Below are 17,194 nucleotides of genomic sequence, written 5' to 3' on the forward strand. Positions count from 1 at the left end.
GGGATACAGAGTTTGTTGGATACAGTGCAGGATATATTGCAGGTTGGATAAAGTATTGGTCAAATACAGTGCAGGCCAGAGGAGTAGATAGCTGACATGGTGACATGAGCAACGGTATGTTTTTATTCTTATAGTAACGCTCCTTACACATGCCACGCAAACTGTAATGCCCATTGCAGAATATGCCACACACCATATTGCCCCCTACACATTATGATCCACACCGTAATGTCTAGTAGATGTTATGCCACACACTGTAATGCCCATTGCACATGCCACACATCATAATGCTTAATTCACTTGTATGCCACACCATAATGCTCATTACACATTATGCCACACACCTTACACATAATGCACCCTGTAGTGCTGCTTACATGCATAATGCCCCCTGTAGTGTCTCATACACATATAATGCCCCCAGTAATGCCCCATTACACACAGTAGTGTCACTTTCACATATAATGCCCCCCTGTAGTGCCACTGCGTTACACACATGATGCCCATCCTAGTGCTGCTTACAAATATAATGCCCCCCCTCTGTAGTGCAGTGATCATTTTCAGGTCATATCATTCCTGCCTTAAACACATACTTCCCCCACTAGTGCTGCTTACCTATATTCTGGTTTCCAGGGGTTCCATGCTCATTGCCAGGGGGGAATTACATGACTGCTGCCAAGGGGGATTACATGCCCATTGTTATAGGGGGTTACATTCTAGTAGCCGGGGGGTTACATGCCTGTTGCCATAGGGGGTTACATGCTTGCTGCCCAGTGGGAGTTAAATGCTCATTGCCCAGGGGGAGATAAATGTGTCTTGTCCAGTTGGAGTTAAATTGCCCACATGTCCACCTGCCTGTCCGCCGCAGAGGCGAAGAGTCTCTGACAGCATTACAAAGACCATGCGCCCCTCCAAAGATGGCTGCCACTGCCGCAAAGGAGATAGCTGCCAGAGGTCCTCCCGCATGTCCTCTAGCATGTCTTTTCTGTGGCGGCGGCTGAGGCGCAGGGTCTCTGTAATGCTGTCAGAGACTCTACACCTCCGCTGTGGACGGGCGGTCAGCACCCAGAGGGAGGACAGCCAGTGTGGTGCCAGACGCCCTGCTACTCTTCAGTGCCTGGAGCTTGCGCTCCGCTGGCTTCACTCTGGCTATGCCCCTGATGCAGGTGGGGTATAGAGGAGCTTGAATACAATGCATATTAGATATAGTACAGGATACAGTGCAAATTAGATACAATGCGGGATGCAGAGTGGGTTGGATATAATGCAGGATACAGTGCATGTTGGATAAAGTATGGGTCGGAGACAGTGCAGGCTGGATACAATGTGAAATGATTACAGTACTGTAGGTCAGATATGGGCCCTTATTCTGGTTGGTGCGGTCAGAGCCGCACACGGGGCTCCGACCGCACAAACCAAGGGCCGCCCACCAGACGGATCGCCACGGCCGTCCGTACACGGACGGCTGGCGATCCGCATTAAAATGGTGGAGGCTACGCCTCCACCATGGTGGGAGCTGCCCCCTGCATTCGATGGTCGTCGACCATCGAAGGCAGGGCCGCACGCCGCGGCAGCTCCCGCAAGCTGAGACCACACGGACAATCGTCCGTGTGGTAGCTTGTATGGGGGCTGAAAGCTGACATCCGGCGACGTCAGCTTTCCGCCCCCATGTCATGGTAATGAGGGCGTCATGCCCTCATTACCATGCATACGCCCCGCGTTTGCATGGGAACGCCCATGAAACGCGGGGCGTACACATAGGGAAATGAGGGCATGATGCCTCTCACGCCCCTATACGCCCCCTTTGCGGCGGACGAAAGACGTCTGCGGCGAAGGGGGCTGCACATGCGCAGAATGACCTCTGCGCATGTGCAGACCAAAAACATCGGCGGTACGGCCGCACGCGGGCCGTACCGTGCCGATTAGAATAAGGGCCATTGTTTGGATCTAATAGACCAATACTCTTTCTGTGGCCAGGGAGTATTGGCAGCACAAGGGTGCTGGTGATTCCCTCAGATCAGGGTGGCAGCAGTGCAGTAGTTCCAGCAGTGTCCTTAGTGCAGGGGTGCTGGCTGTGTTTGCAGAACAGGAGTGCTGTGTTGTATTCAATGCAGGTAGTGTCAGCAGTACAGAAATACCGTGGGCAGTACAGAAATACCACAGTTTGATGGTGCTGCCGGTGTCCTCAGTTTTGAGGTGATCGCGGTGTCCTCGCTTTACTAATGCCAGTTTGTGGAAGCAGTGCAGGAGTTGTGGCAATGTCCTTATCATTTAGGTGCCTGGCTGTGTTGCTGTATCAGCAGCATGGGGGTGGCGGCTGTGTTAGGATGTTGGCAGTGTGGAGGTGCCATCAGAGCCTGCATTGCGGGCGACGATGTCCCATTAATGTCAATGGGGAACTGCTGAATGGCTGAGAGACATAATCAATGGCTGCCTCAGACAATCAGCGGCTGCCCATTGATGTCAATGTGAGTTTTTAAAATGGCTCCTCTCTGTCCCCAGCCTGCCCGTTGCTACCACTACCCTGTCACTCTTTGCCGCCTCTCTTAAATTTAGAGGGAGCACCTTGCTCCCCTGAAGTGCAGTGATAATTTTCAGGTCATATCATTCCTATTTATGTTGTTATAACTTGATTTTTGATAACTTCAGTACCACAGAGTGAACACCCTTTCCATGAAAACAAAGCCTTTTCTCGCAATAAAGTATATACAAGGTGTAAGTAAATACAAGCACAGTATCTGTAAACAGGCATCAGACTCCTGGGGCGAAATGTAATAGGGTGCGTTTTTTTTTTTTTTGCGATTTTTCCCGCAAAATATGCCGTTTTCGGGCATTTCCCGAAAATCGCATATTTTATAGGGTGCGATTTGCGGGAAAAATCGCATTTTTTAAAGGTGCGATTTTTAGTTAGACTAAAAATCGCATCCAGATGTTTTCCCATTAAAAAGGATAGAAGTCGCATATTTAATGGGTTGCGATTTTTAGTAAAGCTTACTAAAAATCGCAAAAAAAATAGACCAGGTTCTGCCTGGCGCTTTTATCAGAAACATGCACAGATCATTGAGATCTGTGCATGGTTCTGTTGTAAAAAAATAGTTAAAACAAAAAAACAGAAAAAAAACGGCGTGCGGTCCCCCCCCTAAGCATAACCAGCCCCGGGCTCAAAAAGCCGGTGCTGGTATCATAAAATCAAAGGAACAATCAAGTTGGGGTTCCCTGGATTTTATAAAACCAGCACCAGGCTCAAGGTCCGGCGCTGGTTCCCAAAATACGGGGGACAAAATGACTAGGGGTCCCCCGTATTTTAAGAACCAGCACCGGACACAACCAGCCAGCAGGGTAATGCCACAGCCGGGGGGAGACTTTTTATACAAGTCCCCCCGGCCAAAGCATTAACCCCCTGGCTGGTCAGCATGGGCAGGGGTCCTGGGGAAGTGGGGACCCCCCCAATGAAGGGGTCCCCCCCCTCCAGGACTTACCAGCCCATGCTGATAGTCCGGGGCTGTCCCCGATGCCCCTGGGCGGTGGGCATCGGGCTGATATTTGGTGTAAAAGAATAGATAAACTATTGTTTTTTACTGTGGCACTACAAGTGCCAGCAAGCCTCCCCAGCAAGCTGGGACTTGGAGAACCACAAGTCCCAGCCTGCTGGGCATTAAAGGGCCCGCTGGCACTTGTAGTTCCACAGTTAAAAAAATAGTGCACAAAACACACTGACACACATTTTAAATAAAACTTTAATACACACATTACACACATACTAATACTTACCTATCTTCTTCCCGTAGGTAGCCCTGGTCCTGATGTCCTCCGGTCCTGTGTCGGCGTTCCTCTTCATGTCGACGTCCTTCTTGAAGTCGACGTCCCTGTCGGCGATGGCGTCCGGTGTCCGGGTCCGACGAAATCCATGGAGGAAGCTGTGGAAGGAAACCATACTCACCTGTCCCAGCGCGACGTAGTCCAGGTAAGGGTCTTGGAAAAAAAAAAAACCGACACCCGAATCCAAGCGGACACGACGGAGACGCACGTGTGTTTGTTTACATCGTGCGGCTCCGCCTCCCGAATGCCGCTATTGGCCGCCTTGCGGCCTAGCGGCTCCTGATTGGCCGCTAGGCCGCAAGGCGGCCAATAGCGGCATTCGGGAGGCGGAGCCGCACGATGTAAACACCGTTGCGTCTCCGTCGTGTCCGCTTGGATTCGGGTGTCGGTTTGTTTTTTTTCCAAGACCCTTACCTGGACTACGTCGCGCTGGGACAGGTGAGTATGGTTTCCTTCCACAGCTTCCTCCATGGATTTCGTCGGACCCGGACACCGGACGCCATCGCCGACAGGGACGTCGACTTCAAGAAGGACGTCGACATGAAGAGGAACGCCGACACAGGACCGGAGGACATCAGGACCAGGGCTACCTACGGGAAGAAGATAGGTAAGTATTAGTATGTGTGTAATGTGTGTATTAAAGTTTTATTTAAAATGTGTGTCAGTGTGTTTTGTGCACTATTTTTTTAACTGTGGAACTACAAGTGCCAGCGGGCCCTTTAATGCCCAGCAGGCTGGGACTTGTGGTTCTCCAAGTCCCAGCTTGCTGGGGAGGCTTGCTGGCACTTGTAGTGCCACAGTAAAAAACAATAGTTTATCTATTCTTTTACACCAAATATCAGCCCGATGCCCACCGCCCAGGGGCATCGGGGACAGCCCCGGACTATCAGCATGGGCTGGTAAGTCCTGGAGGGGGGGGACCCCTTCATTGGGGGGGTCCCCACTTCCCCAGGACCCCTGCCCATGCTGACCAGCCAGGGGGTTAATGCTTTGGCCGGGGGGACTTGTATAAAAAGTCTCCCCCCGGCTGTGGCATTACCCTGCTGGCTGGTTGTGTCCGGTGCTGGTTCTTAAAATACGGGGGACCCCTAGTCATTTTGTCCCCCGTATTTTGGGAACCAGCGCCGGACCTTGAGCCTGGTGCTGGTTTTATAAAATCCAGGGAACCCCAACTTGATTGTTCCTTTGATTTTATGATACCAGCACCGGCTTTTTGAGCCCGGGGCTGGTTATGCTTAGGGGGGGGACCGCACGCCGTTTTTTTTCTTTTTTTTTTTGACAACCAAAATCGCATATATGAAAATGCGCACATTTTCAGGACTGAAAATGCGCACATTTTCATGACTAAAAATCGACCTAAATCGCGGCAAATCGCATTTTTTGCCGCTAATTCGCATCTCATTACATATGCGAATTCGCGGCAAAAAACGCGATTTTTAAAGGTGCGATTTGGTGCGATTTTTTTTTAGTCTAAAAAAACGCACCCTATTACATTTCGCCCCTGGTGTGATTATCACTAGGATATCTGACAAACTGAGCAAAATACTGAGTTTCAATATTATTATACAATATTAAATTGGAAATTCTTTTATTTGTATTTTTTTTAATTAATATTTACTGAATAACATTTATTGTTGAAATGCAAATACTGTAAATCTCCATAAAGATAAATGCATTATTTATTCCCACAATACTTTGTTAATCTCTGGTACCTCTCACTACTTTATCTCTCATTTCTACCTCTCACTTACTTACCCCTGCTATTTTTAGCAGCCTCTCTCACTAACCTATCCTCACTTTGTTTCACTATATATTTCTTTCAGTCTTGTGTTGCTCTGGGGTCACTCCGCTGCACCGTTTTGGGGTGCCCTGTGCCCTAGATTGATACCCACCAAAATGTTAGGGACTTGCCCGACTAATGAGGTCACCTGGACGCCGTGGGCAAGCCGTTACTTATGGCCATAAATAAGTGAAGAACCTCGCTAAAAATTCAAAACTTTGTTGCAATATTCATTAAATTGGGAGTTTGATTTGTGCACCTGCACCTTTGACTTTGTATGCAGTTCTACTGAAAGGTCTTCGCAGAGTTGCACCTCTCAATTGGTGTGCACCCCAGGACCCCACCCCTGTATATCTAATGCCGTGTATTTTCATAAACAATAGAAGGCCAGAAACCCCTTCTGCGCCTGGTGGTAGCACCCATGCCCACCTGTCCTATATATTGGTTTTAATTAGGTTCCTGACATTTCTTAGACTGCATGCAGAACAAGGTGAGACCTGTATAATGGATTATCAGATGGGGGGGGGGGGGGGGGGGTGCATTTCTGGGTTGTGGGCCCCCCTGGACTGGTGTGGCTGTTTGGCCTCAGGAGCAACACAAATTAACACTTATTTTCATATTCACTTTCAACCCTATTGTGTGTTTTATTTCAATGTAATTCATTTCTCACCTTTACCTCTCACTACTTCACCTCTCACTACTTTATCTCTCATTTCTACCTCTCACTTACTTACCCCTGCTATCTTTAGCAGCCTCTCTCACTAACCTATCCTCACTTTGTTTCACTATATATTTCTTTCAGTCTTGTGTTGCCCTGGGGTCACTCGGCTGCACCATTTTGGGGTGCCCTGTGCCCTAGATTTGTACCCCCCAAAATGTTAGGGACTTGCCCGACTAATGAGGTCACCTGGACGCGGTGGGCAAGCCGTTACTTATGGCCATAAATAAGCGAAGAACCTCGCTAAAAATGCAAAACTTTATTGCAATATTCATTAAATTGGGAGTTTGATTTGTGCACCTGCACCTTTGACTTTGTATGCAGTTCTACTGAAAGTTCTCCGCAGGGTCGCACCTCTCAATTGGTGTGCACCCCAGGACCCCACCCCTGTAATCTCTGGTACAGTACATACGATTTTAGAGAAATACATACCCATTATCATTTGCAATCGCTTTTAAGGATCCATGTTTGTAAAAATCAAGGGCATAGGAGTTCAGGAACAGGTTTCTTCCACAACCATCAGTACAATTCAGGGGTAACAATGGAATGTGTTTGTCAGAAATATGAGCCGTTTGTTGCATGAGCTGTGGAAAAAGAGTATGACAATGAAATAAAACATATTTAAAGCACTTCTCCTGCTTTCTGGCAAAGCAGGTAAAGGCTATGGACTGCCAATTTCCTTTTGAAAATATTTGTCAATGACTGACCTTTCTAAGGAACATACACACTGGGTGCTTTTGCCCTGTGTGTATGCTGACTGATAGTGGGGAATATCTCTGGGCTAAAAAAAAAACGCTCAGTGCATATACAATCATTTAAGCGATTCTCTCGGATGTGGACGACTTTCCATAGCAGTACGCTATGGAAAGTCATCTATCCCGTCGGACATCTGGTAATACCAGCAGATGAGCGGCCAGGCTAGCGATGATCCAGGAGCACGCATTAGCACTAACCTCTCATCGCTGTCCTGTACACTGGGTGGCTTTCGAGCTGAAAGCAGCTCACATGGGTAAACTGAGCGTCTTTCAGCTCAAAGTTGCCCAGTGTGTATAGGCATTTACACCTTTATCAAAAAACATCTGAACTGGAAGTTAGGGGCTTCTGGGGATATGGGGGTAGATTTATTAATAGACGATCAGGGGAATCTGCGCTATCCCCGTGCGTTATAGCAGGGGATAGCGCTTCCCCTGATCTATCACACCCGCCGAGCGTTTACTCTAACGCCGGCGGTGTGGGGCAGGAGGCATAGCGCAGGGGCGATGTTTTGCACTGCGCCCCTGCCTCCTGCCAGATTTATGAACGGTCAGCATCGCTGACCGTTCCGCCGCCTGCAGCTGTCGACTTCGCCAGCTGCAGACGGCGATGCCTATACCTAACAACAGGGACAGCGCTGTCCCTGCTGCTTGGGCTGAGCTGCGCTGGGATCTCACGAGACTAGCGAGATCCCACGCATGCGCAGTAAGCCGGCCGGGGGGGAAGGAGACGGCGCATCAGTATTAACTGATGCGCTGTCTCCAGGAGGGACATCGCCGGAGGGGGGAGTTAGCGCTCCCCCACTCCGGCGGCAAGATCTTAATAGATCTTGTAGGTGTCCCCTCCTGCTTCGCCTCGCTAATGAGGCGAAGCAGGAACTGTTATAGCGGCGCGATAGGCGCCGCTATAATAAATCTACCAGATGGTCACTAGGTCGACCCAATTTAGATCGACATGCATTGGGTTGACCACTAAAGGTCGACAGGGCAAATGTCAAAATCTGAAATAGGTTGACATGGCTACAGTCAACAGAGTTGGGAATGTCAACAAAAGCATTAGGTCGAAAATAAAAGGATCAACATGAGTTTTTCACTTTTATTTGAGCCGATATGTTCTGACAGGCGGTATTTCATGCCTTACCATCCACTACGCCATGGTGAGAGAATAAAATAGTGTGCCAAGCACAGAGAGCCATGCGAGGGGACATGGTACACTTTGACGGTGTCCATGTTAACTGTGTCAACATTCGGGACAAAAAAAACCTCACGTTGACCTTTTGACTGTCGACCTTCCTATTGTCAACCTAATGCTTGTATCGACCTTCCAACTCTATTGACCTTAGCCGTGTCAACCTATTTCAGGTGTCTACTTAAGTCTTGTCTACCTTCAGTGGTCGACCCAAATTTGGTCGACCCAATGACCTATACCCAAGCTTCAGGCATTCAATATGCAGAATACAAATACTAAAGAAAATAGGAGACTTGATTGTTAGGTTGAGAGATTACACTGAAGTACAAGACATATAGGACTGACATACTGTAAATGCCTCACTTGGACTTTACTTACATGTTCTTTGGTGTCTTACAATATTTCTTACACTTACGTTGCTCACACTTGCTACAGTCATGAGGTCATGATCAGTATTTCCTGACAGACAGGCAAAGGGGGAGATAGCACTTCTTCCTTCAGTGCAAGACATCAGATGGTCCACCAGCCCTGAACTCATGCACTCTTTACCTGAAAAGTCTGATTGTGATATTGTATTACAAACTCATGTTAAAATGAATATTAGTGAAAGATAGGCAGTGTCTAGATAGACAGGCAATAGGTCAACCCCAAAAGTTTGACATTAGATTGACAGGGTGAAAAGGTCAAAAGGTCAACATGAAAAATGCCTCCTACCTTTTTCATGTCGACCTCTCTCATGTTGACTTTTTAACCCTGTCGACCTATTTTATGTCGACCTTCTGGGGTTGTCCTATTGACTGTCTATCTAGACACTGCCTATCCAATAATTCACACCCATTATACAGTAAAATGTGACAAGGAATCACATACACTGGATAAGATGAAGTCTTGGTCTTTATTTTGTAGCAGGCAAACAGCTAACCAGGTAATCAGCATAGGCAAGTTAGGTTACAGCATTGCAGCATACAGGTTTCACAGCATAGTACAAATTCTTCAGAAGGCTCCAGTGGTCCCTACCATAGCCCACACCCTGGCGTATCACTCTGGCAGCTATTCCACCATCAAGAGCAATGACGTTCTGCCCAGGAAACACTTAATGGTGCTGCTAATTAGCCCAACCCTGACCATATCAGTTTCCCTGCTGCTGCCCAAAAACCTGGACCAGATCCTCCTCATTATCTTCATGTGGAGCTACAGATGGAGCCACTCTTATCCACTGTGCCAGCGCCTATACGAGGGTTTTGACAGGCCACATTTGTAGCATGATCATACGCATTGAGGTGTGTTGAGGCACGCCACACAATATTCATGCAATATACATATATATAATACTCCACTAATCCAGCAGCCGATTGATATACAGTAAAGTACAGATAAAGCTGTGCCATTCGCAGAGAATGGGACGTGGTTGTGTCTGAGACACTTGTGAATCTCATTATTGTTGAACGGTGCTGCGGCTCTATCTATACAGTACAGTGCAATATGGACCGTGCAATGTACAGTGGTCAGTTGGAGCGTCCAGGTCCCCATGGCAAAGGATTTCATAGACATAGCGTCCTGCAGTTCTCCTAGCGATGCAGTATACAGTAAGCATAACTGATGGCATGAGATCACTCTTTACATAGACTCATGAGCACAGGCCACTATCACCAGGTGTCATAGGCTATTATTTAAGTGTTCCGATCTCCATGCCCATCTGTTAATTCAGATTGGTTCTGATGCTTGCCATTAGCCTTGTGGAGGTCTCAGAAATATGGGATTCATACTGTATCTTCTGGTAGCTAAATGTTTCCCCTTCCATAAGAACTTGGTTCTGAGCTTATTGAACCACAAAAACTGGAGAAATTAAGATTTAAGCACATTTTACTTTATCCATAGGGTTAAAATATAGCAATTCTATAGCAATGTGATTTTTCACCAGCGCTGCTGACACTGTAACACATGCTGCACTCAGGGGCGTAGCTAAGGGTTCATGGGCCCTGGTGCGAAAGGTCAGCTTGGGGCCCCCCTACATACAACAAAATTAAAATCTCGATCTGTTTATATTTTAATACATCAAGTATATTATGTTAATAATAGAACTAACATTTAAACATAGGATAGTAGTTTATTTAACTAAAATATTAAAAGAACAAAGATGATAAAACTGGAGAGGCCCAGGTTAGCAGTTTCATGGCTTTCAATCTTTTCAAAATGCAATCCTAGTGGGGAAGGACAGTCTGCAGTGACATTGCAGCACTGCATGCAATGATAGTGGCAACAAGCAATTACTCCCATTAGAATGTCCAGTGCATGCATTGTTACCACTAACTAGTCTCTTCCAAGTTCCATGTGAGATCCCCATAACACTGTCTGTAACTAATGTGTTATCCTTCACAAAGGTGCAGGCAAGATAAAATGATAGTAAGTACGATTTGGGGTGGTCATACGCACAGGACACACATTTATATTTATATAGATAGGTGGCCCCCCATCAGGATATGTCGTCAACAATTGAAGTAAACTACCTGGGGGTGTGCTACCACAGGACAAAAATTATGGATTCAAGTGAAAGAAGAAAAAGGGTTTGTCACGGTAGTGGTGCACCTCAAGTAAATTGCGAGACTTAAAACATAGTTTTTATTTGATCAATTAAAAAGAAATAGGCTGAGGAAGAACTGCGAAGCGTACGCCGGCCTCCACAAGCCGCGCGGTCGCTCCCTTGACTCTTTTTTTATTTTCCTGCCTGACTGTTACCATTTCCAGTCCTTTTAAGGACTCTAATGCTTAGTTAAGAAATTGTATTTATTCTATGTACATTACCGTTTGCAGCAGCACTAGGAGATCGTGAGCTGATAGTCATTTCCGCCTGCCAGCCCTGGGTGATACTTACCTGTGACCCCACGACCTGGCAGGGACGGGACATAACAGCCAGACCCTACGTGACACTGTCTGTAATATCGCGGATATCCACTGCACGTTGTAAAATCTGTCCAAATATATTTTGGTCATAGACACTGGTGATTATTATGCGCCTGTAGGAGTAGTGATCCAGAGGGTGATTTGAGCAGTACACACCAGGCGATTGCGCCAACTGCTCACAACCCCACCTCGACACTGTGTTGATCCACCTGTAGGATCTCTACGTTACACAGTGTTTATATGTATCGAGGTAACCACTATTTAAGTATACAGTAGCGCATTCCAGTCAAACGATTGAAGATTGTACAACCTTTAGCACCTCACCATACAGCACTGGGAATTCGTGAGCTAGCTGTTAGTCATTTCCGCCTGCCAGCCCTGGGGGATACTTACCTGTGACCCCACAACCTGACAGGGACGGGACACAGCAGCCAGACCCTATGTGACACTGTCCACGACATCACAGATATCCGCCGCACGCTGGCAACTCTGTCCGAATATATTTTGGTGAATACTGGTTATTATAATGCACCTGTAGGAGAAGTGACCCAGAGGATGCTTAGAGCAGTACACACCAGGCGTTTACGCCAACTGCTCACAACCCCACCTCGACACTGTGTCGATCTACCTGTAGAATCTCACGTTATACAGTGTTCATTTGTATCGAGGTAATCACTACCACCTGAGTACAGACTAGGGCATTCCAGTTGAATTAATAGAGAGCGTCCAGTTGTCAACATTTTATTACGCATATGATAGAAATTTTCTTCTACATATATTTAAGAGTAATGTACATATAAATAAGACACAGGCAGACGACCAATTGTTCATATATAAAAAAGCATTACTACGTCTCTCTTAGTGCACTATAGGCAACATAGCCAGCACTGAGGGTGAGACCTACTAATATAAGCTACACTATCCAATAATATCAAGGGACGCCGCATGAGCCCAAGTCTTTTTTAATTCACACTAGCACTGTCCATGTTACATGTTACATGTTGTTTGTCATATTTCGCAGCCTATTTCTTTTTAATTGATCAAATAAAAACTATGTTTTAAGTCTCGCAATTTACTTGAGGTGCACCACTACCGTGACAAACCCTTTTTCTTCTTTCACTTGAAGATAAAATGATAGTTTAAGGTGAAGCCTCCAACATTTATATGTATGCAATTGCCCACTCACTCTGTGTTCTGCTCACTGCTCCCCTCTCACTGTGTCCAGACTCCCGCCAGCCGCCGCAGGTGCTTCACAGTCCTTCTGCTCCACGGTGCTTTGTATACTCTGCAGAGTATGCGCCCGCGGAGGAGTGTGGGAGGTCCTCCTAATCCATGGCGCCTCAGCAGACCATACGCCAACAGAGGAGTACGGAAGGGTACGTGCCAGAGCCGCGTGACGTCAGCGCGACGCACGCTGGCCGTGCCCGCAAAGCACCACTGGGAACGGGTGCTACTGTTCACTACCCTCATCCAGGACGGCCGGACAGTGGCGGGGGCTGGGCCCCCTTGGCTCAGGGGCCCGGTCGCAGGTGCGACCGCTGCGACCCCTGTAGCTACGCCACTGGCTGCACTATATAATGAGAGAAGGACAGATTATCATTCCAACCAGCAGCTCATTGGCCGCATTGGCTATGGGACGTACACGCTCATACAACTTCCCCATTGTCTGTGTTTTAGCTAGCGTAATGAGATGCTAGTTAATGCTGGATAACCACCCCCACCTCCCCCTCCCCTGGGAGACTGCTCTTTTCAGTCAAGGAAGCCAGCGTGAATACTGTAAATTGTGTCCAAGTCCCCTAGCCAGAAACCCCTGCAAGCTGAGCAGACAATTGGAAGGGACCCTACCCGTGATTTCTTGTCACTTCCCTTGCCGGTATTGTCTGCTCCGAAAGCCAAGAGTCTCCTCTTTCATATCATATAGAGTCTCTGTAGACAAGTAGTATTCTGGATGTTTCAAATGAATACCATCCACCCAGATGGCCTTAATGAGGCGGTGGAATTAAATACGGTCATCTGAACCCATCACCGTAACTCCGATTCAATCCCTCTCATGTAAAATTGCCCCCTTCCCCTATGTCTTTCCTCCCACACTGTTCTACTTTCCAGCTTGTCTCTACCTCTAGAAGACATGTACTCATATATATTGTCCTGGATATTAAGAAATATTAAGAACAATTAAAAGTATTTCACTATGAACTTTATGAGAAAATATACTCATAACTCATATTCACATATTTGTTTTCCTTTTTTCCCTTTTCCTTCTCTATATATAATATAATTCTAAATAATAATTTTCAATAATTCACTTTTTACTTACCTCTCACCGTATACATACATATGTATATTTATATACATCTTTAGTATATCACTATTCTTAATACATTTGTCCTTATGCTGCAATACTTTTTGGGACAAAGGGAATTCTACCTTTACAATCTCAGTACCCGTTTACATGCAGTATAAACATAATGAAATGCACATTGTAAACTATGCCTCTCGAAAATGTTCCGTTTTTTGTTATGTGAAATTAATATCTATTCTTTGGAACGCACCAGTATCCACTAGAAAATGAGCAAAGCTTCCTGATCAGTGGAACGCAGGGAAGCACACACCTCCCACTAGATCACGTGACCAGGAAGTAACTACGAAACCCCTCACTGTGTTAATACACAGAGGGATAACCACTGCGTGACCATATAAGCAGTGTACACAAACCATAAACGCCGCAATATATAACAATCAGATGAAAGGGAGTGTTTAGCACTCTGTCTCTATAAACATTAAACCGCGATTATGCGGGTCACCTGCGTTCCATCTGAACCAGAAGTGCGTCACCGGAAGTCCGGGAACGCAATAACATCACCTCATTATAATATAAAAAGTAAACTGTGTTTTTTAGTATTTGGAAACCTCGTTTTTTAATTCTGAAATTATATAAATGCTTAGAGCTGTCTCCTATTCATGCTGCTATAATTTATAACATGTTTTGTGAAAATAATAAAGTAATTGAATTCACACAGATGTGCACAATACCCCAATCATTGAGGGTATTTATACCCAGACGCTGTACCTAGCAAACCACCTTGAAAAAGCTGCAGGGGCAGCGAAACGCGTCGGACATTTGGTACACCCACCCAGCTGCTAGTTCACTTTTCCATCACCCTCAGTCTGTGCCCACCAGTGGAGCTTCCAAAAACAAATTCCCACAGGGACACCTAAAAAAAACCCTGGAGTGCGGGATCCTAGGACGGGCAACACCATCTTTTGTGGAGTAACGCCACCTCTGTAATAGTGCTGAACCAGGACCTCACTTCCACACCATCATTGGGGTGACTCTGAACCATCAACCCCTGGAGTGCCTCCGATATCCAATACCACGGAGAATATACAGTGGTTTATCCACCCTATCACTAAGGAAAAGACTTCCTTTTGGGCCCAAAAGAGGACAGGACACAACTGATCTGAGGTGACCTTTTTTTGGGACTTTCATCCCCTATACTCAATACAGCAGCACCCATTTCTTGTATTTTTTCTATGTATTTTTACATGTTATAAGTATATATCGATACTTTTTTTTATTCTTCCAGCCACAGGCTTAAGAAGTGTGCACAAACATCATCCTGTGAACACACATTTTATTGCTACATATTTTATACTGTAATAAAAACCCATATTTTATTATATGCATGACTAAACAGTACTTTATAGCGCAACCGCCCCATCTTTTTCCCTTTTTTATTGTAAGGGTGTGACACCCCTTTTTCAGGTTGCAGCTTGGCAAGGCATACCCACATTGGCGCCCCTTATCGATACCCAGGTATCCGTTTCTGCTATTACAGCACAGTACAAGAAAAGCTGTTCATGCTACTCAGTGCGCAAAGTGTTACTCAGTACGCAAAGTGCTAATTAGTAAGTGGCACGCAACTGCGGCTGGGGTCCCCTCCAATTGTCCGCCCAGCTTGCAGAGGCTTCTGGATTCCTCTGCAGACAGGGCACCATTGCCGGACTGAGGGGAGGTGACAGTGAGCATTCCTGGCTCAGGTGTGTCAGCTCCTGCCAGGTGCTCAGCTCCCTGTTGCACAGCAGATGTTTCCAAACCTGGACATAGGTGCAGGTAGGGGAAAAGAGCTGCAGGTTGATCATTGCAGCATCTGTGCCTTTGTCAGCAGCCCCTGTGTGTTAACTAGTGTAATGAGACACACCTTCAGCATTCCCCTAACACATGTAAAACCTATGCCATTGCTCGCTCCATAGATGTGGGCTTCCACGAAGCCCTGGCTCATGCTAGATAGCAATTTTGTTAACCCGCTCGGCCTGCTCATACTGTATGTCATTCACACCAGTGGTCGAAGTGGGGCGGTATACGGGGGTATGGCATACCCCCACTTTAATCTGAAGATAAAAAAAAAAAGTTTTTTTTCCCCCTCAGGATGCTCTCTGATCACTCAGCAGCACATATTGTGCTTTTGTAATACCCCTGTACAACGGGGCAGTCTGGCAGGGGACGTTGATGGACAGGGGGGTGTCCGGAGGTGCGCACTATATTCACTCTTTACTTTTCCATACCCCCACTTCAAAATTTCCATACCCCCACTTCAAAATTTCCACTTCGACCACTGATTCACACTGTAGCGTAATTCTGTGTTTAACCAGTGTAGTGTACTGAGATGCACGTACAGCAGTGCCCTTAAACAAGTGTAACCTATGCTGTCAATAGCTCCATAGATGTAGGCTCTCATGAAGCCCTGGCTGAATCCCAGCAGTGCCCTTACACAAGTGGAACTTACAGTATGGATCTGCGGTTGTCTATGCTGCTTTCATGCCGCAGCAACCTGTTTGCCAAGGATGGGATGCACAGGTGTCTTACACGCACTTATGTCCCATTCTCTGCAAAAGTACTGTATTATCCCCATAGCCTGTTATAAATAGCATAATGAGACACATGTCTATGTTATAGTAGTTTCTGAAAAAAAAGTGTCTAACATACTGACCAGTACAGTAATGTACAGCTCCATCTGTATGCTGTCCCTGCCACTATATATATATATATATATATATATATATATATATATATATATACACAGTGTACATGCAATCACGAAACTGCATCATGACACTTATAAGCATCATTAATAGATTAAACAGAATTGAATGTTTCATTTTTTGATGCAGTCTGTCATACAGAGGACTGGAATTAGTTTGTGTAGATAAATACCAAGGATCTCACTTTCTCATTTAATAAAATTTAAAAAAACAATCATGGTTCAGAATGCCATTCTTATACTTCTTTTCCACCAGAGTCCCAGGTCTGATACACGATTTAGAACACTGTTCTAAACTGAATGAGACGTAATGCTTGACCCCTTCTCCAATGTGCTACCTACCCGAGCGAAAATGTACAAAATCATTTATTAGACTCTCACCAGCGAATGGTTTTTTTTCTCTGAGTACCACTCTTCACAAGCTCATGCATACCCGGCCCAGGGCTGACCCTCCCCTAAAATGCTTGAGCACATCAGCGTTTTCCTGATATAACGATAATCGGCTGCTGTGGGCATTCCCACAGCATCAATCAGGTCTGAATGAGGCCCAAAGTCATCTTAAAGCACCAGTAACATAGGTAGATTGGGACTCCTGGTGTTTGGGCTGCCCACAGGCTCTGGCACATCCTTTCACCTGGCTGGCACTGCTGTCTGCATAGTAGGGATTCATAGGTGTGCGCACATAGAGTGTTAGGGGTGCACAGGCACCCCCTAATGCTGTGCCCGCCCTTATGAACACCTCCCTGCCGCTAGCAACCTGAATACATTCTACCAAAGACTTTGCTTTTTAGAACTGTATTCTATTAAAAGAAGAGCCCATCAATCAATTATGTGTGTTCTGCATTGGTAATTGTAATAGACCATTGTCATATCACTACATGCCTGCGTCATCCAGATATGTTTTGGACTTTATTTGCATGAACTGTTACACAGAGTAATAAGAAGATTAAAAGCTGACTGAAATAGGCAGGAGATTTAGTTCTGGCTGAGAGA

General features: G+C 46.2%; 1 protein-coding gene across 1 annotated transcript in view; it reads right to left on the reverse strand.

Moving 5' to 3' along the window:
• Positions 1-17,194, reverse strand: part of LOC146060116 (putative ATP-dependent RNA helicase DDX60) — a 370,150-nt gene that overhangs the window by 24,532 nt on the left and 328,424 nt on the right. Inside the window, exons 37-38 of the mRNA XM_083173025.1 lie at positions 8,674-8,816; positions 6,750-6,901 (exon numbers count right to left, since the gene is read on the reverse strand). Coding sequence (XP_083029151.1) covers positions 6,750-6,901; positions 8,674-8,816 — 295 coding nt within the window. The remainder of the gene's footprint in view (positions 1-6,749; positions 6,902-8,673; positions 8,817-17,194) is intronic.

Source organism: Crinia signifera, chromosome 1 (assembly GCF_055691185.1).
Source record: "Crinia signifera chromosome 1, ASM5569118v1, whole genome shotgun sequence".
NCBI lineage: Eukaryota > Metazoa > Chordata > Amphibia > Anura > Myobatrachidae > Crinia > Crinia signifera.